General features: G+C 40.3%; 1 protein-coding gene across 1 annotated transcript in view; it reads left to right on the top strand.

Moving 5' to 3' along the window:
- LOC308611154 (centriole and centriolar satellite protein OFD1-like) overlaps nucleotides 1–26,835 on the top strand; it is a 54,475-nt gene that overhangs the window by 2,512 nt on the left and 25,128 nt on the right. The window contains exons 3-13 of the mRNA XM_081260043.1: nucleotides 2,399–2,599; nucleotides 4,295–4,363; nucleotides 4,451–4,481; nucleotides 12,585–12,692; nucleotides 14,547–14,683; nucleotides 15,023–15,196; nucleotides 17,650–17,756; nucleotides 19,399–19,518; nucleotides 21,173–21,246; nucleotides 22,781–22,872; nucleotides 23,913–24,102. Coding sequence (XP_081116169.1) covers nucleotides 2,399–2,599; nucleotides 4,295–4,363; nucleotides 4,451–4,481; nucleotides 12,585–12,692; nucleotides 14,547–14,683; nucleotides 15,023–15,196; nucleotides 17,650–17,756; nucleotides 19,399–19,518; nucleotides 21,173–21,246; nucleotides 22,781–22,872; nucleotides 23,913–24,102 — 1,303 coding nt within the window. The remainder of the gene's footprint in view (nucleotides 1–2,398; nucleotides 2,600–4,294; nucleotides 4,364–4,450; nucleotides 4,482–12,584; nucleotides 12,693–14,546; nucleotides 14,684–15,022; nucleotides 15,197–17,649; nucleotides 17,757–19,398; nucleotides 19,519–21,172; nucleotides 21,247–22,780; nucleotides 22,873–23,912; nucleotides 24,103–26,835) is intronic.

Below are 26,835 nucleotides of genomic sequence, written 5' to 3'. Positions count from 1 at the left end.
TGTTTCTTGTTTGCAGCTGGCCATTCAGTTTGTTATTCTAGCGTGATCAATGGCAGGGGGGAATTTGGCAAGGGAGATTTTTACTTTCTCAGTCTGAGCTAATTTACTTTCTCAGTTTAATGACCTGAGTGAGTTCTAATGTTTACAATTGAAGCTTTGAGTGGCTTAATTCACTTTCTCTTTGGGTATTTGGAAAGAATTTGTATTTATGATTAAGTACAGAGTCATATGGGTATCTGGTAAATGAAGTTTATGAAAAATCTTCTTTTTCCTTATTTTGAGTCTACTCTGTCAGTTGCTGAGAGATGTGCTGAGGGTTCCGGGTCACTAAGTCTTGTCTCTCCTACTTCCCCTCCCCCCACAATAATTGGCCTTCTTTCTTTCTTTTTCTTTTTTTTTTTGAGCAGAGAAAGGTTTATTGCAGGGCCAAGCAAGGAAAACAGGTGGTTCATGCTCAAACCCGAACTCCCCTATGGGTTTTTGGGGAGAAATTTTCATAGGCACAATTTGGGGTGAGGGCTCTGTCCTTACTTTTGTCTTAGGGACGTTGCAAGCTTTAATTCTGAATAGATTTCCCTCTTGGCACTGGCTGCTGGAAAGCACCCCTGGCCAGTTTTTGGATTCCTTCCAGCAAGTGCTGGATGTCATGCTTTTTGGGTGTGTCAAGATGGAAATTCATCTGTAATGTCATTCCACTGTTTGCTACTCTTCCTTTTACCCTGCTTAAATCCCTCATTTAATTCTTAGCCATTTCAGTACTTGTTTGCAGGACACCCTAAATCCTTTTGTTAATTAAGCTGAATCTCAGTATATTTCTTCATTACTATGTTACAAATTGAATTAAAGCACTAAATTTTACTGGTGGAGGAGGCTTTAATTTTCTCTTTTCAGTTACTTAACTGTATCAGATGAGGCAAAGCATATATATTTTGTTTAGTGTAAATGTGTTTTTTACTATAGGATTTTATTTTATTTTTGAATTTTTGAATCTTGGTTTTTTATACAGCAGGTTCTTATTAGTCACCTATTTTATACATATTAGTGTATCCATGTCAATCCCAATCTCCCAATTCATTCCACCACCACCCCACCCCCTGGCCACTTTCCCACCTTGGTGTCCATATGTTCTTTCTCTACACCTGTGTCTATTTCTGCCTTGCAAACCAGTTCATCTGTATCATTTTTCTAGGTTCCACATATATGCGTTAATATACTATATTTGTTTTTCTCTTTCTGACTTGCTTCACGCTGTATGACAGTCTCTGGATACATCCACGTCTCTACAAATGACCCAATTTCGTTCCTTTTTATGGCTGAGTAATATTCCATTGTATATGTGTGCCACATCTTCTTTATCCATTCATCTGTTGATGGGCATTTAGGTTGCTTCCATGACCTGGCTATTGTAAATAGTGCTGCAGTGAACATTGGGGTGCATGTGTCTTTTTTGAATCATGGTTTTCCGTGGTTATATGCCCAGTACTATAGGATTTTAGATACACATAAGTTTTGTTCTATACTACTAATATAGAACTATATATAGAACTAATATATTCTCTTTAGCTAAAGGATAGAAGAAAGAGATGTAACGAGAACTTCATTTGTTTCTTGTTTGTATTCTATTAATAACAATTCCTTAGTTGTTATTTACTGCTGAAGCCCATGAATCTAGGCAGTGTACTCTTAAGCTCCGCTCAATTGTATATTTCAGATTATGTGCAAAATAAATTAGAACAAATATCCAGCAGTCTGATTAGGGGATTTTTTTAAAACCAAAATGAATAATAACAGTGGTATTATAACTTTGAGAAAATTAGCCACCTTGAGCCTAAATTTCCTCATTTATAAAATAGGGGAAGATTATTATATTTCATAACGTCTAGAATTGTAAATAGTCCATGTGAAAGTGAATCTTAATAAGCCTTTTTTGGGTTTACTGATTTTTCTCTTGTGTATACTATTTCCCTTTTGGGAACCTAATTTTATTTTGATCAATATACTTGAATATATTGAACCCAGTCTTATTTTCGTATCCTCCAACAATTTGCAGAGAGGTGAGGAAGTAGCAGAGTTTTCTCCTGTATTTGGTACCCCAATGAAAAGTTGCTGAACTGGGCTTGTAGGGAAGCGAAGTTAGTCTCACCACGTTCTGGCTCACCACCAGCTCACTTGGAAGCTGGTGAAAGCAAGCTACTCTTTCTAGAACCCACTGGGCTGCTTGTCTCACAGGGTAAGACAGAGTGTCCAGGGGAAAGTTCCTAACTTGTGGCCATGGATTTAGAACCATTCTGGAAACAAAAGGAAGGATTCTAATTCATGTGACAAGTCTGTTCCGCCAGTGGAAAAAATCCTGCTGAAATTTTTTTTCCCGTCTTGTTTCATTTTGTATTTGATCTAGACGCAACTCCGAAACCAGCTTATTCACGAACTGATGCACCCTGTGCTGAGTGGCGAAGTGCATTCCCTGTCCATCTCCGTGGAAGGGAGCTCCCTGTTAATAGGAGCTTCCAACTGTCTAGTGGCAGATCACTTACAGAGATGTGGCTATGAATGTTCACTTTCTGTCTTCTTTCCCGAAAGTGGTTTGGCAAAAGAAAAGGTAACATCTTTGCTTTTCTGTCTCTGAGTTTTCTGTTAACAGCTTCTCCCTCAGATAATAGCTAAGTGCTCCTTGGCTAGCTGGGTCCCTTTCTTGTTTATCTTTGAAATTACATCATGTATTTGTTATAATGTGACAGAGGAGTATGAAATCTGACATTGTTACCAATTCCTTGGTATCTTAATTTGTCTTCATAAAATTGTGATGTTTTGGAGCTAGAAGTGATCTGACACTCCATGTAGTCTGAGGACACGAAACTGCCATTTATGTTGAATGTCTGTTATGAGGCTGGCACTGCTGGTCACTCTGCAGGTGGTACTTGGATTACAGATGGGGATCCAGAGTCTGGAGAGGTGGGGTGATTTGCTCACAGTCACATGATTTGTAAGTGGCAAATTAATCTAGATCTACAGTGTGCCGTCTTCCAGTATGCTAGTCTCTTCAGATATTTGTCGTCTTTGTGATGACATAAGAGAAGTGAGGGATAAGTAACTTTTGAAAACATGTGGAGTTCTTAAATATTAGAACACCTTTTACCACTTTCCTAATTATTGTAACTATCTTTCCACCAACCACTGAACATACTAGTCACACTTGGTTATTTTAAAGGCAAATATAGCAAACTTTCCCTATTTTTTTTTAATGGACATAATTTTTTAGAGCAGTTTAGGTTCACAGCGAAAATGCGCAGAAAGGGAGATTGCCCATCTGTTCCCTAACCCCACACGTTCAGGCCTCCCCTGCTATCAACATTTTTTACTCTGTACATTTTTACGTTCAGTGAACCTACATTGGCACATCATTATCACCTGAAGTCCATAGTTTACATTAGGGTTGAGTCTTGGTGTTATCTGTATGCTTTTACTCTTTATCTTGGCCATAATTGTCCAGAAATGTGGTATTCAGCGGTTTCAAGAGAACAACAGTGTTATTATTGGGAAAACTTAAAATTTAAATATGCTGTATTTATTCATTAACACTCAGATTTTACCAGCATTAGGGATTCTTTGTTGATCCTTCTATCTAACTTTCTAATTACATTTCACAGTTTTGCTTCTAGAATGAATAATGTGTCAATTATATGGTTATAGCAGTGATATCTAGTTCACATACTGAAAGGTTTCTACACTCTAAAATACTGTGCAGAATATTCTTTAATGGAAAACTAATTGTAGATGGTATCAATGTTCTCAGGGTAGACACAGTATGTATTTCTATAGTATGTATTGTTTACTAAGAATACTCAAACTCTGACCACATGTATATGTAAAATAGTTTTAAACATTTTGTAGTTGTAAAGGTAGTACAAACTTAGTTTATTTACATTTTGAAGCAATAGTAATTTAAAAATGTCATTGCAATTGAAAGACCCTGGAATGCACTCATATATTCATTGGTGCCTCAGATGTTTGAGTGTTTCTTATCTGTAAGACTTTAACCATTTCTGTTATTTCTGTTAGGCACATCATTGTTGATGTGAATTATTTGGAGGTTAATTATGTGATCAGGAGAAAAATTTTATCCTTTTGACTGCATTGTTTATTGTAACTTAATATAAGAAAGCTTACGTGTTACATTATTAGCATAGTTATAATCTTTAGTCTGAACCATGATTTTTAGTCTTAAATTGGGATGTTTCTGAATATGTCACTTACACATTGATGTTAAAATCTGTGTACTTTTTTTTTTTTTAAGGTATTTACTATGCAGGATCTATTACAACTCATTAAAATCAACCCTGAATCCAGTCTCTATAAATCACTGGTAGGATTGTTTTGTTTTTATAACTTGCTTTGGTTTGTTAATAATAACTGAATAGTTGAATAAAGGTAAAATATTTTCTTTTCACAGGTTTCGGGATTTGATAAAGAAAACCAAAAAGGTAGGAGCCTTCATCTTTGTAGAGAATAGGAACATTTTTGTTATGTATTGTTTTGTATAAAAGTATGAAACTAATAATTTTCAGGTGGAAGAATAGGGAATTTGAATGAATCATTTGACTTTTTTCCTTGCTGACAATACCTTTTTAGATAGAACGATTCATCTATTTTACAGATGTGGATCCTTTCGCCCAAATTTTAACCTTTTAAAATCGCTGTTACTCAAATGAGAACACTAGAGGCAGCATCAAGAGCCCTACAAACGGACTGAAAGCTGGTCTTTGTGGAGATACCCACCGTTTGGAACATTTCCAAACAAAAACAAATAACGTTTAGGCCACTACCTTTGTATCCTAGATAGGCCCCTAAGTACAGTATATAGAGTATTGTATTAATATTGGCTTAAAGAGTGAAATATCTGTTCAGTAATGTGCTTTTTTTTATTGTTTATATAGGCCTGATAAATTGCTTTAATTTTGGCCTTGATAATAACCTTCAAAGAGTCCATAACTACTCTGAGATAATAGAAAATGTATATATTGGTCTCTGCCCCCAGTTCCTGGCACACAGCTCCCAAAACCCTTGTAATTTCCTGGGTGATAGGAGTCTCTTGTGTTCGAATGAGCCAACACTATGTGGGTCCCTGGATGGCTCCTGGATGAGGGCTGATCACTGGAAAGACCAAGCCATGATTAGAAGCTTGAGGTTTTCAGCTTTGCTCCCCATTCTGTTGAAGGGAGGAGGACTGAAAATGAATAATCGATCATTTTTGTGAATAATCGATCATGAATGTGTAATGAAGCCTCCATAAATCCCAAAAGTATGGGGTACGGAGAGCTTCCAGGTTGGTGAACACATGGAGGTACTAGGAGATTGGCATACCTGGAGAGGGCATAGAAGCTCCGGGCTCCCTCCCACATGTACCTCGCCCTGTGTATCTCTTCTATTTAGCCGTTCAACTGTATCCTTTATCATATCCCTTTTTTTATATATAAGTTTATTTATTTTATTTATTTATTTTTGGCTGCGTTGGGTCTTCCCTGCTGCACGTGGGCTTTCTCTAGTTGCGGTGAGCGGGGGCTACTCTTTGTTGCAGTGTACGGGCTTCTCGTTGTGATGGCTTCTCATTGCGGATCACGGACTCTAGGCACATGGGCTTCAAGTTGTGGCACACGGACTCAGTAGTTGTGGCTCATAGGCTCTAGAGCACAGGCTCAGTAGTTGTGGCACACGGGCTTAGTTGCTCCACGGCATGTGGGGTCTTCCTGGACCAGGGCTTGAAACCATGTCCCCTGCATTGACAGGCGGATTCTCAACCACTGTGCCACCAGGGAAGCCCCCTATCCTATCCTTTAATAAACTAGTAAACATAAGAAAGTGTTTCCCTGAGTTTTGTGAGCTATTCTGATATGTTAATGAAGCCCAAGGAGGAGGTTGTGGGAACCTCCTATGTATAGCCAGTTGCTCAGAAGCACAGGTGACAACCTGGGCATGTGACGCACCTGAAGAATGTATAGGTATGGTGGCAGGGGGTGGTCAGTGTGGGACCGAGGCCCTTAACCCATGGGGTCGGATGCTGCCTTCAGGTGGACAGTGTCAGAATTGAGTTCAAGTGTAGGCCACCCATCTGGTGTCGCAGAGAATGGCTTGGTGTGAGGAAAAGCCCCACACACTGGGTGACCAGGAGAGTCGGAAGTAAGTGTTGTGAAGTGTTCTGTGTAAAAGTCAAGGGGCTTACAGGGAGGAGAGAGATGGGAGGGAAGAGGTGGGTTTCTCCCTGCACAGAAGGAGGGAAGCTGAGGGTTTTTTCCTTTACAGCTGCTGTGGGTGACAGGCCACAGGCTGGACTTGATGATGGCCTTGGTAGTATGAACATATGCATTACAGGCAAGTTACCAGCTTAGTTGTTACTTAAATCTTTTCCAAAAAATCCATAACACCATGTAATGGCCTTTTTGTGTTAGTGTGCTCCTTGATTTTGTCTGTTGCCAGCATTGCTACCATCCCTGCTTTGACATTAATTCAGGACTTGCCATTTGGCAGACACTTGAGTACCTACTTTCTGCCAGTCATTATTCTGTGACTTAACTGCCTGGTCTCCCGGGAGTAATGTTAGCAGAGGGTAAGTAAATTGGATCAAAAGTCATTCTGTTTTTATTTTACTGTATTATTGAAGTATAGTTGACCTACAATGTTGCTAATTTCTGCAGTACAGCTATGTGATTCCGTTATACATACATATACATTCTTTTTCATATTCTTTTCCGTTATGGTTTATCACAGGATATTGGATATAGTTCCCTGTGCTCTATAGTAGGACCTTGTTGTTTATCCATCCTATGTATAATATTTGGATCACAAGACATTCTAGATCACCTGCAAAGTAGGTCATCCTTACTGAAGTTGAGGATGGTAGGTGATCCTAGGTTGTAGATTCTATGGCCGTGCTGTTTAGTGTAACTCTGAGATGGGAATGTCTGTATGTGTGTTGCCTGATATGGTAGCCATTAGCCACATGGGGCTATTGAGCTTTTGAAATGTGGCTAGTGTGACTGAGGAACTGAGATTTTAATTTAAGTAGCTACACGTGACTAGTGGCTGTCACGTTGGACAGCACAGTTCTAAGTAAATAGCTGCTGTCTGTAGTGTAACTATTTCAGAAAGGAATTTAGGGCTTGAAGGTATATTAAGAAATAATCCATTTATTTATAGGTATTTATACTATTAAAAATAGCTTTTCACCTTTAAGCACTCTTTAAATCTTTCTAGTTCAGAAAGACATCTGGCTAACATTTCTTACCAGCTTTACCCAGCATCCTAGTAAAATTTCTGAAACTCAGAAAAACTGAGTTGCAGACATGTCATGCATCCTAATGACATAATTTGGATAGAATTCTTGGCTAACAGTGAAGCAGCTACTTTTAAAATGAAATGATTTAAAAATTGGTGGCTCCCCATTAAGAGACTGAGACCATCAGAAAACATGTAAGAAGATATTTTATACCTAACTGTTGTGTATTCCCTGACAGAGATCTTTGGTCTTACCTTACTGTGTCTGTACTTTGAGGGTGCTGATCTGTTACATGGTTACAGTACTTTTCCACTAGATTCCACTCAAACATCCTTCCCACCCCTAATTTTTCCTTTCAAAGATTATAATTCCCAGAAAATAGCTGGCCAGAGAATTTGGACACTGGCTCTTTTATTTCGGGAAGTTAAAATCCTTTCCTGTGATTTGCAAAAGAATAGATAGATAGATAGATAGATACGTAGATAGATACATAGATAGGTAGATATGGATAGATCAGTGGGACAGAATAGAGAGCCCAGAAATAGGTCTACACAAACATAGTCAACTAGCCTTTAACACAGGCAATTCAATGGAGGAAATACAGTCTTTTCAGCAAGTGGTGCTGGAACAGTTGGACATTCATATGCACAGATATGAACCTGGATGCAGACCTTACACAAAAATTAACTGAAAATGAATCATATATCTAAACGTAAAACACAAAACTATAAAACTTCTGGAAGAAAACATAGAAAATCTTTGTGACCTGCTGTTTGGCGATGAGATATAATACCAAAAGCATGATACATGAAAGAAAAAATAGACCAGTTAGACTTTATTAAAATTTAAAAATGTCTGCTCTATGAAAGAGTGAAAAGACAAATTACAGACTGGGAGAGGGTATTGGCAAAAGACATCCAATAAAGGACTTGCATCAAAAATACACAAAGAACTCTGAAAACCCAACACTAAAGAGACAAGTCAGTTAAAAAATGGGCAAAGGATCTGAACAGATAGCTCTCCAAAGAAGATACACAGGTGGCAAATAAGCATATGAAAAGATGCTGCACTTGATTTGTTAGAGGCATGCAAATTAAAACAAAAATGAGATAACATGGCCAAAATCCAGAACACCTTCAGCACTAAATGCTGGTAAGGATGTGAAGCAATAGGAACTGTCACTCATTGCTGGTGGGAATACAAAATGGTACAGCCACATGGGGAGATAGCTTGGTGGTTTCTTTTTTTTTAAATTTATTTATTTTTGGCTGCACTGGGTCTTCGTTGCTGCTCACGGGCTTTCTCTAGTTGTGGTGAGCGGGGGCCACTCTTCGTTGAGGTGCGCGGGCTTCTCACTTCAGTGGCTTCTCTTGTTGTGGAGCACGGGCTCTAGGCGCGCAGGCTTCAGCAGTTGCGACACGCAGGCTCAGTAGTTGTGGCTTGCGGGCTTAGTTGCTCCGCGGCATGTGGGATCCTCCCAGACCAGGGCTCGAACCCATGTCCCCTGCATTGGCGGGCGGATTCTTAACCACTACGCCACCAGGGACACCCAGTTTGGTGGTTTCTTACAAAACTAAACATAGTCTTATCCTACAATCCAGTAGTCATTGTCTTAGGTATTTACCCAAGTGACTTGACAACTTAAGTCCACACAGACACCTGCACGTGAATGTTTGTAGCAACTTAATTCATAATTGCCAGAAATTGGGAACAACCAAGATGTTATTTGGTAGCTGAATGGATAAACAAGCTGTGGTACTTCCAGACAGGGAAATACTATTCAGCTAAGAGGAATGAGCTACCAAGCCATGCAAAGAGATAAATGAATCACAAATGTGTATTGTTAATGTAAGAAGCCTGTCTGAAAAGGCTATGTGCTATATGATTCCATTTATGCGACATTCTGGAAGAGGCAAAGCTATAGTGATAGTAAACACATCAGTGGCTGCTAGGGATTTGGAGGGAAGCGGTAGGAGGTTGAAGAAGTGAAGCACAGGATTTTTTTTGGGGTGGTGAAAGTATTCTTACGATACCTGTAATGGTATGATACATGGCACTAGACATTTGCCTAAAACCTGTAGAACTTTACAAAGAACAAGCCTTCATGTATGCAAGTTTAGGAGGTCAGGTGATCTCAGGATGGAATGTGGACTGTGACAAAACAATCTAACTGTAGTAACCTCACTGAAGGGGGTGGAGAAAAATATGCTGAGCTATCTAACTTTGGAAAGGAATGAAGACTAAGACGAAAGACAGAAGCAACTGTACATAGGCTGTGTATTCAAGGTGAGAGTTATTTGTCATGGGAGTGCTGGTTAACAATTCTGAAACCATGATACACGTATGCTGGAATTGAACAAGTTAGTGGATAGAAGATGGCGGGAGCCAGGTGTTCACTGCTGGAGTGGGACTTTACAGATAAACAAGGGGAGGAGGCTAGGATGATCCATATGGTAATGACTTAGTTGGAGACATTAGCATGAACTCATGTTTAGCTTAATATAGATACAGATGATACATAGAGATATTTATAGGTATGTTTGTGTACACAGGTTAGTGTACGTTCGTATTTCCTTGCTGTCTAGGCTGAGGGGCTGGAAGCAGCGACACCCCAGTTGCAGTGAGCACACCTTGAGCCCAGTTTGCAGTACTAAGATTCGGTTTTTAATACCATTCCATAATAATAGGAACAAGGGTTCCTTGGAGCAGCAGTTGATTGCTGGAGTGGAGCAGAGACTATACAAGATGAGCCTGGAGCCCCTTACAGTGCTAGAACCTAAGGAAGTGCTTAAGACAAAAACCCATGATGAAAGTGCTCCCAGAGGCCAAAGCTGGAACAATTGGAGCAACAAAATAAAAGAGTGGGTTTTATCAGTGAGTAGTAGAATTACATGTGAATTATAATTACCAAGGTATAAAACAGGAGTCCGTACTGATATAAATAAATGACTGGATAAAGGAGGAGACTAGACGTATCCTTCTTGGGTGGGGGTGTGGAGGAGAGAGAGGGGAAGTGGAACTAATTAGGGGCCTGTGGAAAGCACTGCAGAACTGGGGAAAGGCACCAGCGTTAGAAATGCTTGAGGTGGAAGAGCTCACCGCCAAAGATGACCTCCTGCAGGATCTTGAAGATTTCTGCCAAACGTTGACCTTTGTCCTTAGAGGGAGCTGAGATCTGGCCTCAACATGACAGCAGGAAGGGGTGAGGTGAGAACAGGCTGATAGGAAATGGTCAGAAGAAGAGGGTGGATGAGACAGAAGAGTTGCAAGGCAATGAATATGAAAGAACAGAGTTCATATCTACAGTAGGGGAAGTAAAAGAGAGTATATTGTATGATATCACATACAGGTTCATTTGTGTCATATTTTAGATTCCACATATCTATGAAACAGACTCAGACATAGGGAACAGACTTGTGGTGGCCAAGGGGGGAGAGGGGATGGGAGAGGGATGGAGTGGGAGGCTGGGGTGAGCAGATGTGAGCTATTATATATGGAGTGGATAAATAACAAGGCCCTACTGTACAGCACAGGGAACTATATTCAGTATCCTATGATAAACCATAATGGAAAAGAATATGAAAAATGTGTATATATGTATAACTGAATCACTTTGTTATACAGCAGAAATTAACACAACATTATCAATCAACTATACTTCGATTTAAGAAAACAGTATATTGTAGTATCTTCAGTAGAAAAGAAAAATAAGCCCTTAACTTGGCTGATGCAGAAGTCCATTCATCTGTTCCAAGAAAGTGAAAACTTCTAAAATTTATACTCATGACTTAAAAAAGTTTCAGTGAATTCCCTGGCGGTCCAGTGGTTAGGACTCTGTGCTTCCACTCCCAGGGGCCTGGGTTTGATCCCTGGTCGGGGAACTGAGATCTCACAAGCTGCACGGCATGGCCAAAAAGAAAAAAAAAAATTTTGAACTATTCAGAAGGGTATGAAGTGAAAGAAGAGTAGGAATTTCTGTTCATATTCTCTAATTTCACTTTCTGCTGATAACTAGAACGAAGAGTGTCTTGTTTATCCTACCAGAACTTAGTTCACAGGTGTCAAAGTCTATATGTAATCAAAACATATACTCATACATGGGATCATATCATAGATACTGTTGTGCAATTTGCCTTCTTTATCCACCAGTATATCTTTCTCTAGCCAAGTACTTGGACTAATTATTTTTTAGAATGTATTTAATTAACCCTCTGTTGATAGAGATTTTATTGTTTCATTGCTTGGTTTTTGCCACTAGAACCATGCGGCGTGCGGTGCTACACCCTTTTGGGAAAGAATAGCTGTGTAAATTCAGAGAGGTGGAATAACTAGGTGAAAGGACACTTGCATTTTGAATATCCGGGCAAGTTTCCCTCCCAAGTGAAAAGAGCACGCCTGCTTCCCTGCTCCCTTGCTGACACTTAGAGTGCTAAGATTAAAATTTCGGTAGTATGCTTATCGGGAAAATACAGTCTTTCAGTTGTAGTGTTAATTTGCATTTATTTATAATTTTGTTCATGTTTATTCAACATTGAAAATTTTTTCTGTGAACTTTGTCCATGTCTTGCCCTATTTTTCTGTTTTCTTACTGATTTGTAAAAACTCTTTGATGTTTATGAAGATTAGATCTCCTTCTCTGTATTATGCCAAATAGTTGTTTCCAGTGTATCATTTGTCTTTTGACTTTGCTGTTTCACGCCACATATAAGTTCTTAATTTATACGTTTGATGAATATTTCTCCTTATTGCTTGTAGGTTTCTGTATCATGCTTGGAAACGCCTTTCCTCAGAAATTATTCTTAAAAGATACATGATGTAAAAAAGATAATGTGGGGCTTCCCTGGTGGCGCAGTGGTTGAGAGTCTGCCTGCCGATGCAGGGGACCGATGCAGGGGACACGGGTTTGTGCCCTGGTCCAGGAAGATCTCACATGCTGTGGCGCAGTGGTTGAGAGTCTGCCTGCCGATGCAGGGGACACGGGTTTGTGCCCTGGTCCAGGAAGATCTCACATGCTGTGGCGCAGTGGTTGAGAGTCTGCCTGCCGATGCAGGGGACACGGGTTTGTGCCCTGGTCCAGGAAGATCTCACATGCCGTGGAGCTGCTGGGCCCGTGAGCCATGGCCGCTGAGCCTGTGCGTCCGGAGCCTGTGCTCTGCAACGGGAGAGGCCACAACAGGGAGAGGCCCGTGTACCGCAAAAAAAAAAAAAAAAAAAAAAGATAATGTTATAAAACCAAGATTGCATAAACAGTGGTTGAGCAGCCGTTGAATGAAAGAAAGTTGTGAAATGAAACTATACACATTGTGTCTTTTAGGTTTTCTCATGCAGTTTCTGAAAGAATTGGCAGAATGTCATCAGGCTAAAGAGAGTTGCAGTATGGGAACTCAGACAAGTTCAACATTTCCCGTCAAAGACTCCCTTGGTAATTATGGTCTTCCATAATTTCACTTCTTCCGTTTTCTCTTTTGAATGAAGGAGATGACCTGATGTACCGTATTATGTATTTGTTGCTTGACTGGGAGGGATGCAGGCTGCTGGCGGTAGGGGCGCTCATTTTTTTCTGGGATTACTGCTGGGAGGGACCAGGAACTGCTCTCCAGGGCTGCTCCTCCCTTCATGGCCGCCAAGGCTATGCTTTCCAAATCTCGTGGGGATCCAGAGGCCCACTTCCTTGCCTGTTGGGTTGAACCTCTCTTGACTGGGAGGTTCTTCCCTGTGTCTCATCTAACTTTATAGCCACTAAAGTGAGAAGATCTTAGATTATTTGCATTGCAGAGAACTAGAGAAGTGAGTGGGCCATCCCTTCATTTTATAAGTTGAGGAAACTCAGGTCACCAGAGGAAGAGCAACTTGGCAATGCCGAGTCTGGATCAGAACTGATATGAGTCCAAGTTTTGTGGTCAGTAATCCAGAGCCTTTTCTGCTCTGCAGGCTTTCTGTAATACCATCCTGCCCTTGAGTTGTGTGCTCAGGAGAGAGGGGAAACAGCTGGCTGATAGGATGTGGTTAATCGGTTTCTTGGCCCTTCCTTACTCTTAAACTGCATTAGTGCCTTTAACTTGTAGAAAGATAAGTTCATAACTTGTAAAGACCGTATAGTATGACTGTGCCTTTCATTTATTTAGGTGTAGATTTTATTCCATTAGAAACATAGAACATGCTTATTCTACAGTGGTTCTGTTCAATAATATGAGCCACATGTGTAATAAAAATTTTCTAGTAACCAAAGTAGAAAAGGTAAGAAGAAACAGGTGAAGTTTGTTTTGGTAATATATTTTATATAACTTAGTATGTCTAAAATATTATTCCAACATGAAATCAATATGAAAAATATTAAGGAGGTATTTTATGTTTATTTTTTTGTACTCAGTCCTTGATATCTGGTGTGTCTTTTACACTTTGAGTACATCTCATTTTGAACTGGTCACGTTCCAAGTACTCAGTATGGCCAAATGTGGCTAGCGGCCTGCATTCGACAGTCCAGAGCATTTGGAAAATCCAGAAAAGTAGATGGAAAGTTTTGCCGACCAGAGACATACCTGCCAATATTTTAATCTGCTTTTGCCAGCCTTTTCTTCCTGTGCCTGCTTTTTGGTGGTATTGGTGTTACACATGATTGAGTTTGTAAGCGAGGGTCAGGTTTGCAGTGTGCTACGTGGTTGGTTTCAAATCCACAGTTGGTTTGAGGGCTGCAGGTCTACTGGAAAGAGTGCTGGAATGCGAGGCAATCATAGACCTGGCTTTAGCCCCACTGTTGCCGCTATAGAGTTGCTTAGCCCTCTGGACGTCACTTCAACTGTGTGGGCATCTGTTTCCTCTTCTGTGGAGAGGAGGAATTCCAACACATGATCTTTGATTCATCTTAAGGTCAGTGTTTTGAAAGTGAGTCAGCTTTAACCAAAGTCCAATGAAGAGCTCTCTCCCATGGCATTTAGACACTAGAAAGAGATGCCAGTGTTTTCTGACTTGAACTGTACTTTTTGTTTTCTTTTCCCCTGATATTTTATGATGAGGATTCTCAGACATTCAGAAAAGTTGACACAGTTTTACAGCACACAGTTGTATACCTCAAGTCTGCCATGAAATTTGCATTATACTTGCTTGATCACTTACCTGTCCATCCATTAAGCTCTCTCACTTTTCTGATGCATTACCAAGTAAATTGCAGACATCCTTACACTTTCACTTAAGTACACTCTTTGTGTTTGATCAGAGCTCTGGCCTCTTGCTCACCTGCCCATGTTTCTCTAACCTTTCCTGTGTTGTTTTTTGATAGCTGAGAAGCTTCAGCTTATTGACGATGAATTTGCAGGTGCTTACCCTCAGCATCCAAAGTTAGAATCTTTAGAAATCAAGTTAAATGAATATAAGAGAGAAATTGAACAGCAGTTACGGGCAGAAATGAGTCAAAAGGTAAGATTGATCTTGTTATTACCAAGAGTGATGTTTTTGCTTGTCTTTTAATGTCTTCATCTTAGGTATGTGGGGAAATAACTAGAATCTTTACTAATGAATGTGATACTGTACTGTTGTGTATGTTATTTCTCTTTCCAGATGATGTCATTTCTTTATGACTTTTGAACGCACCCTATAAGTACAGTGAATGAGATGAAACATAAACACGAATTAAAACTGAATATATTTAGACAGTATTTAGACAGCATTAACGTTAAACGTAACAGTGAAGAGAGAATGTTACTGTTTCTTTAGTATAGTTATTGGCATTTACAATTATTTGTCATCAATTGGCAGTTGAAGTATTTTAAAGTTACTGAAATAGCGAAAATTAAAATGGAAGAGAAAAGAAAGTGTGAGAAGGAATTAGCTGAGTTGCGGAATGAATTTGAGAGAGCTTGTCAAACAAAATCTGAAGCCCTGATTTCTCAGGAAAAGATGACCCTTAAGAGAATTCAAGAGCACCAGGAGGTAATATTCTAAAATCATTTACTGGGTGGCTATTTCCGGGCCGTTTCCCAAGTAGGGACTGGGGTCAAGAACGCAAGTAGAAGCATTGGGCTTAGAAAGGATGTGCAGGCACCCTTCCTCTGAGATGGCTGGAGGGAAAGGACCGGGGACGGGACCATCCATGCTGGGAGTGGGAGAAACTCGTACCAAAGAGGCAGCAGATTTGAGGCTTCGGTAGCAGCTTGGGGGAGAGGATCAGAGGTGTGGAATGGCTGCTTGCAGTAAAGGAAGAGCAGCCCTGGGAAGCAGATGGGGCTGCCTGAGCTATGTTGAGACCCCAGCCGAGGTGGGCAGCCTGGAATGGCAGTAGACCAAATCCAGTGCTTACAGGCGATGGCTCTGGTGCAGCTCTCGGGACGACGTGTAGTGTCGGTGAGGGCGGAAGGATAGAGGTGCTCGGGGAGAGGAGCTTGAGAGCACTGAATTTCTTTGGCTTTGGAAAGGCAGCCCATTTCGTGGAAGACATTGGGGTTGGGTGGGGTGAGGAAGGCAGCCCAAGAGGAGGCTAATATAGGGCAGCAGGGAGGGTGACGGGGCTGTCTGGAAGACATCGAGAAGCAGGTCTGGGGATTCTGACAGGTGGAAGAAGAAGGACGGGCCAAGAGGACAGAGTTGCAGGTGGATGTTTCAGGTCAAGACCGGAAACAAAGCGCAGCGTGCTGCCATGGGGGCAGAGGTGAGGTCCCTGGAGTGGAGGCATCCAGGACTGCCGGGGTCATCCATGTGGCCGTTTGATCTTGTCCTCCAGGAAGGTGGCTGGACGGGAGGTGGAGAGGTTGCCAAGTGGCGGGAGGGCGTGTTGGGAGGGATTGGATCCATTGCTTTGGGAAAAACAGGTTCCTTTGCAAAGGGCATGTCTTAGACCAGGCTGGATCTGAGGTCTTGTTTCCTATGGACAGTGGGAACTTCTATCAGGAAGTTCTGTTAAAAGTAGAAGGCTTCCTCCCAGCATCCACCCTTGCTTAGAGCTTCTCAGTAAGACCCAGTTATTTAATGGTAATTGTACGCCCTCTACAAGTTTTATATAGCAGTTCTGGGAATTGGGCTTGCTTAGCTATAAAATAAATGTTGGAGGCACAGGTGTTTGAGAAGCTTGGATTATGTTTATACTAACAGTGTCATCTTCAAGATAGATGATTGACTAAGTCAGAAAGAAAGACAAATAGCATATGATATCACTCATATGAGGAATCTAAAATATGACACACATGAACCTATCTATGAAACAGAAACAAAATCAGGGACATAGAGAATAGATTGGTGGTCCCCGAGGGGGATGGGGGAGGGGGGATGGATTGGGAGTTTGGGATTAGCAGATGCAAACTATTATATACAGAATGAATAAACAACAGGGTCCTGCTCTAGAGCACAGGGAGCTATAGTCATTATCCCTGTGATAAACCATAATGGAAAAGAATATGAAAAAGAATATGTGTTTGTATGACTGAGTCACTTTGCTGTACAGCAGAAATTACAGCATTGTAAATGGACTAACATCAATAAAATTAAAAGTTGACTGACTAGATCAGATCAACCAGTTAACAGTCTCGAACCTTCGTTTAGTCACCTGATTCTCTGAAGGCACTAGAGAGGGTTGCTATCCTTGTGAAGAGCACCGTGCCTTTATTCCACCACCTGGAATGCCCCTCCCCTTCTCTGCCTGATAAAACCATCCAGTCCTTCAAAATCCAGCCAGAATGTCACGTCCTCGTGACGCCTCTCCTGACCCCCACTGATGGAGTCCTTTGGGTTTGGTTCGTGCTGTCGAGGCTTGATGTACTTTGGTTGTGAAATCATCACACCGTAGTGTGACTGTTGGTTTGTCTCTCTCTCCCTGACTAAACTGTGAGTCTTTTAAAGGTGGGGACTGTCCTATATCTGTCAATCGTTGTGTATCCAGCTCCCAGTGTGCCCTTGGACATGTGACAGGTGTTCAGGAAACCCTTGCTCAGGGAACACTTACATGGAAGTGTGGCCATTCATTTGGGACATCAGGCGAGCTTGCTGACTGAGCCAGAATGACCTCTGAATTGAAACTTTCAGACAGCGATGGAACTATGGGGATTCTTTTAAGTTTTATTGCTGAATGCACATTTTGTTTCATTTTGTCTTGCTGAAGAACTTAGCGAAATTTTGTAAGTGTCTGAGAGATGTTAATTAAGTAATAAAATAACAAGACAAGGGATGTTAGGAATATAGGGTAACGTGGCTTAACAGTCATTGGGGGAGGAGGGAGTAAATTTTTGTGGAAGACAAGGCAAAACATATACCTCGCATTGGAACCTCTTGAAAGTGAAATTGTTCCCTCTAAGTGTCCGTACTTTGCTTTATGGAATTTAGGAAGCAGGGTATTAGTTCAAATCTCTTTTGTTTTCTTTAGCTTGCTTGCTAAAAATTAATACTTTCCTCTACAGAATGAAACAAAAGAAATGTATACTCAAAGGCAACTTCTCCTAAAAGATATAGATGTGCTGAGAGACAGAGAAGCTGAGCTGAAGCAAAGAATTGAAGCTTTTGAATTGTAAGTAATGTGTATTCATTTGGGACATTCAGAATGAATGAGATGCAAAAAAGAACTACTAGAAATGTCTACATAGTCTAATATTAGCTGCAAAATAGAGTTCTTGGTTGTAAAGGTGATAGCACCTAACTTTCAAAAGGCACAAGTTAAGAGAAACGGGGACGAGGGTTTCACTTTTGAAATATTAGACACTGGGATGAAAGCAGGAGGAGACACCATCGTAAGGCTTCAGTGAGACCAGACAAATGATTTGCAGAAGCGAATAAAGCTTTAACAGGTCATACGTTTCGCATTTATGTTCAGCCATTCAAATCTCAGTTTCGTGTGCATGTAGTAACTGAATTCCAGAGAGTCAGACCTGCTACACTGACCTGCTCTGCTGGCGAAAAAGGGAAACATGGTGGCTCTGAGTTGACTTTTATTGGGTGAAAGTATTTCTTGTGATATGTGTGTGTTGCTTTTTCCAAGTGCTCACCAACGTTTCATTCTTCACTTCTTACCTGGGATTCATAGCAAGCTCAGCAGTTTTATAGTTTATGGAATAAGCCTTCTTTCCCATTTGATATGTGCCATTAATTGGCACTCACAGATCCAGGAACCTTCTTTCATTAAAGGATTTGTCTTCATCTTCACTGATGTTGTTTTCTCATTCATATAGGCTCAGTTTGTTTGTTTTTTTCTCTCTGCCAACCTTACTCTCTTTCTGGCAATACCGAAGAGGTAAATTGATCATAAGAGGGAGAAGGAACACAATTTGGGTAGAGATAGTTAATGATTATGTAATCACTTATTTACCTCCTCTTCCCCTCCTCCCTCCCTCCTCCCTCCTCCCTTCTAAGCATAATATGTAAGCTAAATAAACGTACTAGTTTACCACACTTTGTGTACAGATTAACCAGCAGAGGGTGCTAACACACAGAGCTTTTATCCTTTGCTTGGAATAGTCTGGGTTCCCTAGCACTTCTCATTATGGCTTGATCTAAGTCCCTATGAACCCAGTTCCCTGGCTCTGGAATTGATCTTGTGCTTGATTTAAGGTCTCACCAGGAAGACCATTCCTTTCTTCGGTGTTGGGACTGTCTGATTGATCCATCGATCTTTTTGTCTCTTTTCAGTATTTACTTTTCCTTATTGAATTAGTAGACTATGAAATGCCAAAACGAATCTTCTGTCTTTAATAGCTATGGGCTAGTCAATTAAATCTTATAGTTAGAAACACTGTTATAGAAGAAACAAGCACTTAAGGGCACTAGCTGAAGTTTGGTTTGTAGCTTTGTAACAAAAAACATCATTCTTTCACCCCTGAATTGATAATGGCTACTTTCCACTTATGACCTTTTTTTTTTTTTTTAAGTGCGAACCATCTCCTGTGAGAAACCACTTTGGTTTTGGCACTTTCCCACTCCCGCCAACCAGATGCCACTGTAGAGCTCCATTTGCTAGTTCAGATCCATCGTCACTAGGTCAGCTCATAAAGAGGTGGGAGACTTCTGCCTCTTTGCATTTACTCGCCACAGCCGTGACAGGCACATAACAGTTTGAGTCTGTGGAGCTGAAAACACATGGTATCTTTTCCCCCTAAATTCTTTACTTCAAGTATTATAGTTTTCTAATTTGCCTTATCTCTTTTTGCTAATTTCAGGGCCCAGAGGCTACAAGAAGAAAAAAACAAAAGCATGACTGACAGGCTTAGGAGGTGGGAGCTGAATATAAAGCGTATTGAGGAGGCCTATGACCAAAAGCTCAAGAAGGAACTTCTAAAGTAATTGTTTGGCGTCTTTAAAAAAAGTATCATGTTTGAATTAAGTTGATGGAAACACAGCAACACTAATGAAGTAGATAAGACTAGTATTTTATGGCAAAATCCAGTATTTAAAAAAAATACGTGTTTTCATTGACAGTCAAGCCTTTCCCATGAGTATTTGAGTTAAGATGGTTTTAAAAAGATACAGTACAGAGAATAGCATCCTCTGTTCACTCTTGTCTCTCCTCTAGTATTTATTGAGGGCCTGTGATTTGCTTGAATTTCTTAGGGCACCTTGTAACTTGCTGAAAAGCTATAAAATGGGAATTATAGTCACTTTTATCTTTTCCTGTACCCCACTCATACTGCCATTAAGATGGGGATGTCTAATGATTTATGAATTATTCTGCTTATTGGTTAAAGTATTTGTTGGTCTGTATTCCTTCAAGAGATTCTGCAAAGCCGGAATCAAAAGAAGGAAACTACAATTAACTATATAAAGCAAAAAATGATATAGGAAAAGGAAAATATGGACAACTCTACTATGGCTTTGCTCTAGTCTGAGTTTTGCTGTGTTCTGGTGAATAGTATCTTAGTGCAGAGCCATTAAGCCCATATATGGTACCTTTTCTCTCCAGTGCTCAGTGTAACGTCTGGCACAAAATAAGTGTTCAGTTAATTGTTTATTGAGTCAGTGAATTCATAGCAGAGAGATGACTCAACTCAGCAGCTCTGGGTATTTCTTAATCATCGGCCTCTCTACTGCTTTGTCCATAATTTGGCATTGATAGTCCATTACGTAGTACCTTCAAAGGTTTTTTGAGGTTATTCTTTAAAATAATTCTAATAAAAATATAGCACTTTCCTGTGTATCAGGCTTGACATGATATAGATTTTATCCTCATATTTTATGTCCGCTCCTCTAATACAGCAGTAAGCTCTGAAGAATCTGTAGTTGTTAAACTTCTAGGAGTAAATGAATAAAAGTGTGTATGTTAGCTTGACACAGCCATGGAGTAGGGAACTGTTATGTATTGATGTCTTTGTTTGGCCGTGGGTGTCCTCAGTATGACTTTGGCAATTGTTGGGTTTCGGAGGATATTTACCACAGGAGTGCCGCTTTCCTTTTTCTCATCTCTGAACCAGAAAGTCAGCTGGTAATAGCTGGTGGAGATAGTAAAATTCCATGAAAACGTGCCTTTCAGTATCGCCAATACATGTATAATTCTGTTGCCAGTGGCTCTCAGTACTGTGCTCAGTTCTTGAGGGGGAAAGTTCTTATCCTGCTTGGGGGTGGAGAGGCAGGATAGATGGATTGGAAGCGACTGACTTGTTATACTTTGGGATTTAGAGTCTGTTGTGTACAGTGTAAAAGTTACTAAATTTACTTTCTTGCATCAGCGGACACCAACTGAGAACCAGTGCCCTCTGTAACCTCGATAACACGACCCTTCATTTTGTGCTTGAGTTTACAGGATTGCAGCAGGATCTTACTGGACCTTTTATAGCCAGGATTCAGATCCCTGGCCTTAGTACTGAGTGACCTTGAAGTTCATGCATTGTCCTGTTCAGTGCCCTTTGGTGCCCTGGTGCCATAGATAAGCTCAGGCACTGATAACAGTCTGTTTAGGAAGGTGACCAGGAACTAATTTTCCATCCTTCTGGTTCTCAGGTATCAACTTGAACTGGAGGAGGACTGTGTCGCTAGAACTAATAGATTGATTGAAGATAAGAGGAAGAATAAAGGTGACCCTTGGGGGGAAAAAAAGCTGTACTTCTCAGTTTCGATGCAGGTTATCAGCTTCCTAAGTTGGGTCTGTTCTGTAATCCAAAAAATATGTACTTTCCACTTCATTGTTACTATAAACTGACACATTTTTTGTCGTTTTAATTTTACAAAATGAAAAAAGTAATCACCGTCTTTCACTGTGTTTTTGCAAACCTTCACGTTTAACCTTTTGTATATTCTCAAAGATCAGTAATTTATCGGTAGAATTTTATTCAACTTCATTTCAGTATATTTTGATGAATAAGTCTGTGATGGCAGGAAGGCGGCAGCAACTTATTGCCATCGGTTGGTAATTACTCTAAGCCACGAGAGATTTCATTTTTTACTTAGGGGAAATTTTAACTTCTCTGTCCTCTGTGACCTGGTTTCTTATTTCTCTTACTTCTAATATATATTTATGCTTCATGATATTTAAACTTGAGATATAACCTCCTAAACTCTTACATGTATTACCCCAAGACTAGGAAAGTTGGGTAATTTTTCGGTCTTTCAGACATTTTACATTTCAGGATATTTCTAGGAACCAACCTGTGACAAGGACTTTTGGTGGGCATTTCAAATGGATTCTTGGGATTGAACCAGGGCTGGGTGCTTGATACCCATCAGAAGGTCACCCAGTGTGTATTGCTGCTCCTTTGCCACTATCTTGCTGAGACTAATACCTCTTGACGAATTAGTACCGTCCTGTAGTCAGCATGTGTTTTTTTTTTGTTTTTTGTTTTTTTTTGTGGAACGCGGGCCTCTCACTGTTGTGGCCTCTCCCATTGCAGAGCACAGGCTCCGGATGCGCAGGCTCAGCGGCCATGGCTCACAGGCCCAGCCGCTCCGCGGCATGTGGGATCTTCCCGGATCAGGGCATGAACCTGTGTCCCCTGCATCGGCAGGCGGACTCTCAACCACTGCGCCACCAGGGAAGCCCAGCATGTGATTTTTTTGATGATATATCTATAGAGACTTGTGTTAGATGAAGTGAAAATGACAAAATAATAACTACAAATAACTACAGTCTTACAGAGAAGTCTTTGTCTTTTAAGGAAGTTCAGAGTCGTTGGCACAAGGGCTCCACACTCTGCAGATGGTGTAACTCTGGTGACTTGTGTAGCAGGAAGTTCACCACACGTATGACCATTACAACCAACTTCCCATCACCTATTGAGTAATGGGGCTTATTTATTCGCTCACTGATTTTTTCTTTTTTTTTGACCCAAATACCTGCTATTTTACACACACACACACGTGTGTGTGTGTGTGTGTGTTTTACCATGCCACACAGCTTGCAGGATCTTAGTTCCCCAACCAAGGATCAAACCCGCACCCTCGGCAGTAAAAATGTGGAATCCTGACCTCTGGGCTGCCAAGGGATTCCCTCTGCTATTTTAGATGATGAAATAATGGTCCTTAGATCTGACATACTGGCTATAAATGATTAAATGATTTTTGTATTCACTGGGAAAACTTGATGATGTTTAGTTGGTTGGCTCTGTCTTTCAGAAAAAGCTATACATTTCCAAGAGAAATTTGCGACTCTTAAGTTTAAAAAGGAAGAACTGGATCGTTCTGTAAATCGTGTGAAAGAACTTGAGGTAATTGTTAAGCCTATTGGTTTTTTTGAAATAGTTGTTAGACAACACAGGAAATTTTAGCTTCAGTCATACATAATTTATCTCGAGTTATCCTCTTGGTATGTTTGGACTGTTTATTATATGACTCAGAGGGTGACGGCTGAACTTAATTCAGTAGTTCCTTATTTCAATCTTAGTCTCCTAGAGAAGCATAGAAAGAGCATGTCGTTTGGGGCCCAGAGTCGTCCTTGAATCCTTTGTGTCTCCCTTACTGCTTGTGTGCCTCTGGGCAAGATCTGTGACCTCAGATCCTTTCTCCGAAAACCCTGGGATATTGCCCACATCCCATGGTTGTTGAGGGACTTCAATGAGCTGGTTTACTGTGCCTGGCCCATAGCAGGTGGCTGGTGTATACTATTATCTACTCAGCCTCTTCTCCCTTCGCCTCAGCAGCAGGTAAAAATTCTTATCACTACATCAGGCTCTCACAGATTAAAGCAAAATTAGAGGCATTTTTCACATGATACTGTTACTTTTTTTCTGTCCATTTGTGTGCTTGCTATCCAAAAGACAGGACTGGAACTTTAGGAACTTAAAATATGTTCTGTATATAAAACTTGTTTTTGCAACTGTGATGACTTGTTTGAGAACTTTATGGGCTCCTTCCTGTCTCCAAACATGAGATATATTAGACTAAGAAAAGGAAAGCACCTCACAGCATGTTATTGGTATCTATCTTACCTTTTCATATTGAAAAATAGACATATTACTAACTCTGTGATGGCTTTTGGGTCCTTAGTTGCATCTGGAAAATCGGGTGATAATCTGAAGGACTTGCTTTGTAGGACAGGGTTCTGCATAAATCGAGTTGGATAAACTTGCCCCGTCCCCAGCTACAGGGCAGAAGTTGTAGTTAGGGTTGTCTTGTTGCAGAGAACCACACTTCAGTCAAGTGACCATAATTAAATTATGCTGCCCAGCTGAGAGCAGCCCACCAGCATTTACCTATGCAGTCCTGTAAAGTCACTGTTCAAGTACAAGTTATCCTTTTCCAATTCCAGCTTCAGTTGGAGTCTGTCAAAGCTCAGTGTTTGGCATTAACAAAGCAAAACCATGTGCTGAGCGAGAAGGTTAAAGAGATGAGCAACTATTCACTACTGAAAGAAGGGAAACTGGAGCTTGAGGCGCAAAATAAATTACTTAAACAACAACTGGAAGACATGAAAAGTGAAAACTTGAATCTCCTAAACCGTAAGTCTTTTTTTTTTTTTTTTCTGATTTGCCTGATTTTGTAATTCATGTTAGGTTCATATTAGGAAACTCCTCTAAGGGAGGCTTCAATTGGGAAGATTTTATAAAGTTAAGATTCTCAGATTGAAATTCCTTTCTTTTTGCTTGCTAGTCCATAATTCGTAGTGTAAGAAGAGACATTTTTTTAATTTAATTTTTATTTTATATTAGAATATAGTTGATTTACAGTGTTGTGTTAGTTTCACGTATACAGCAAAGGGATTCAGTTATATGTATACACATATCCATTCTTTTTCAGATTTTTTTTCCATATAGGTTATTACAGATCATTGAGTAGAGGTCCCTATGCTATACAGTGTGTCCTTGTTGATTATCTATTTTACATATGGTAGTGTGCGTATGTTAATCCCAAACTCCTAATTTTATCCCTTCCCCCGCCTTTCCCCTTTCATAAGTTTATTTTCGAACTCTGTGAGTCTGTTTCTGTTTTGTGAATAAGTTCATTTGTATCCTTTTTAGATTCCACATATAAGTGACATCATAAGATATTTGTCTTTTTCTGTCTGACTTATTTCACTTAGTTATGATATTCCCTAGTTGCATCCATGTTGTTGCAAATGACATTATTTTGTTCCTTTTTATGGCTGAGTAATATTCCATTGTATATATGTAACACATCTTCTTTATCCATTCCTCTGTTGATGGACATTTCAGTCACCTCCATGTCCTGGCTATTGTAAATAGTGCTGCAATGAACACTGAGGTGCATATATCTTTTCGAATTATGGTTTTCTCTGGATATATGCCCAGGAGTGTGGTTGCTGGATCATATGGTAGTTCTATTTTTGTTTTTTTAAGGAACATCCACACTGTTCTCCATAGTGGTTGAACCAATTTACATTCCCACCAACAGTGTAGGATGGTTCCCTTTTCTCCACACACTCTCTAGCATTTATTGTTTATAGACAGTTTTTTTTTAAAGGAATTTTTTTCTTTTTTTATTTTTAACTTATTATTTATTGTATTTTTGGCTGAGTTGGGTCTTTCTTGCTGCACGTGGGCTTTCTCTAGTTGCAGAGAGTGGGGGCTACTCTTCATTGTGGTGCACAGGCTTCTCATTGCAGTGGCTTCTCTTGTTGCGGATCATGGCCTCTAGGTGTGCGGGCTTCAGTAGTTGTGGCTTGTGGGTTCTAGAGCACAGGCTCAGCAGTTGTGGCGCACGGGCTTAGTTGCTCCGCAGCATGTGGGATCTTCCCAGACCAGGGCTCAAACCCGCAACCCCTGCATTGGCAGGTGGATTCTTAACCACTGCACCACCAGGGAAGCCCTGTATATAGACATTTTGATGATGGCCATTCTGACTGGTGTGAGGTGATATCTCATTGTAATTTTGATTTGCATTTCCCTAAAAACTAGCAAAGTTGAGCATCTTTTCATGTGCCTGTTGGCCATCTGTATGTCTTTGGAGAAGTGTCTATTTAAATATTTTTCCCATTTTTTGATTGGGTTGTTTGAGCGGCACGAGCTGTTTGTATATTTTGGAGATTAATCCCTTGTTGGTTGCTTCATTCGCAAACGTTTTCTCCCATTCTGTGGGTTGTCTTTTCATTTTGTTTATGGTTTCCTTTGCTGTGCAAAAGGTTTTAAGTTTAATTAGGTCCCATTTGTTTTTTTTTAATTTTTTAAATTTTCATTACTGTAGGAGGTGGATCCAAAAAAGATACTACTGCAATTTATGTCAGTGTTCTGCCTATGTTTTTCTCTAAGAGTTTTATAAGATCTGGCCTTACATTTAGGTCTTTAATCCATTTTGAGTTTATTTTTGTGTACGGTGTTAGAGAATGTTTTAATCTCATTCGTTTACATGTAACTGTCCACTTTTCCCAGCACCACTAGGTGAAGAGACTGTCTTTTCTCCATTGTATATTCTTGCTCCTTTGTTGTAGATTAATTGACCATAGGGTCATGGGTTTATTTCTGGGCTTTCATGTTCATTGAACTATATTTCTGTTTTTGTGCCAGTAACATACTGTTTTGATTATGGTAGCTTTGTAGTATAGTCTGAAGTCGGAGTCTGACGGCTCCAGTTACATTTTTCTTTTTCTTTCTTTTTAAAAAAATTTTTTTTTCTTTCTTTTTTTTTCTATTAGTTTCTGCTTTATAAAAAAGTGAATCAGTCATACATATACATCTGTTCCCACATCCGTTCCCTCATGCATCTCCCTCCCTCCCACCCTCCCCATCCCACCCCTCCAGGCGGTCACAAAGCACCGAGCTGATCTCCCTGTGCTCTGCGGCTGCTTCCCACTATCTATCTACCTTACGTTTGGTAGTGTATATATGTCCGTGCCTCTCTTTCGCTTTGTCACAGCTTACCCTTCCCCCTCCCCACATCCTCAAGTCCATTCTCAAGTAGGTCTATGTCTTTATTCACGTTTTACCCCTAGGTTCTTCATGACACTTTATTTTTTTTTAAATTCCGTATATATGTGTTAGCATACGGTATTTGTCTTTCTCTTTCTGACTTACTTCACTGTGTATGACAGACTCTAGGTCTATCCACCTCATTACAAATAGCTCAGTTTCGTTTCTTTTTATGGCTGAGTAATATTCCATTGTATATATGTGCCACATCTTCTTTATCCATTCATCCGATGATGGACACTTAGGTTGTTTCCAGCTCCGGGCTATTGTGAATAGAGCTGCAATGAACATTTTGGTACATGTCTCTTT

This window comes from Mesoplodon bidens, assembly GCF_964165515.1.
Source record: "Mesoplodon bidens genome assembly, contig: HAP1_SCAFFOLD_105, whole genome shotgun sequence".
In the NCBI taxonomy this organism is placed as follows: Eukaryota; Metazoa; Chordata; class Mammalia; order Artiodactyla; family Ziphiidae; genus Mesoplodon; species Mesoplodon bidens.
This window is presented reverse-complemented; position numbering and strand designations above follow the sequence as displayed.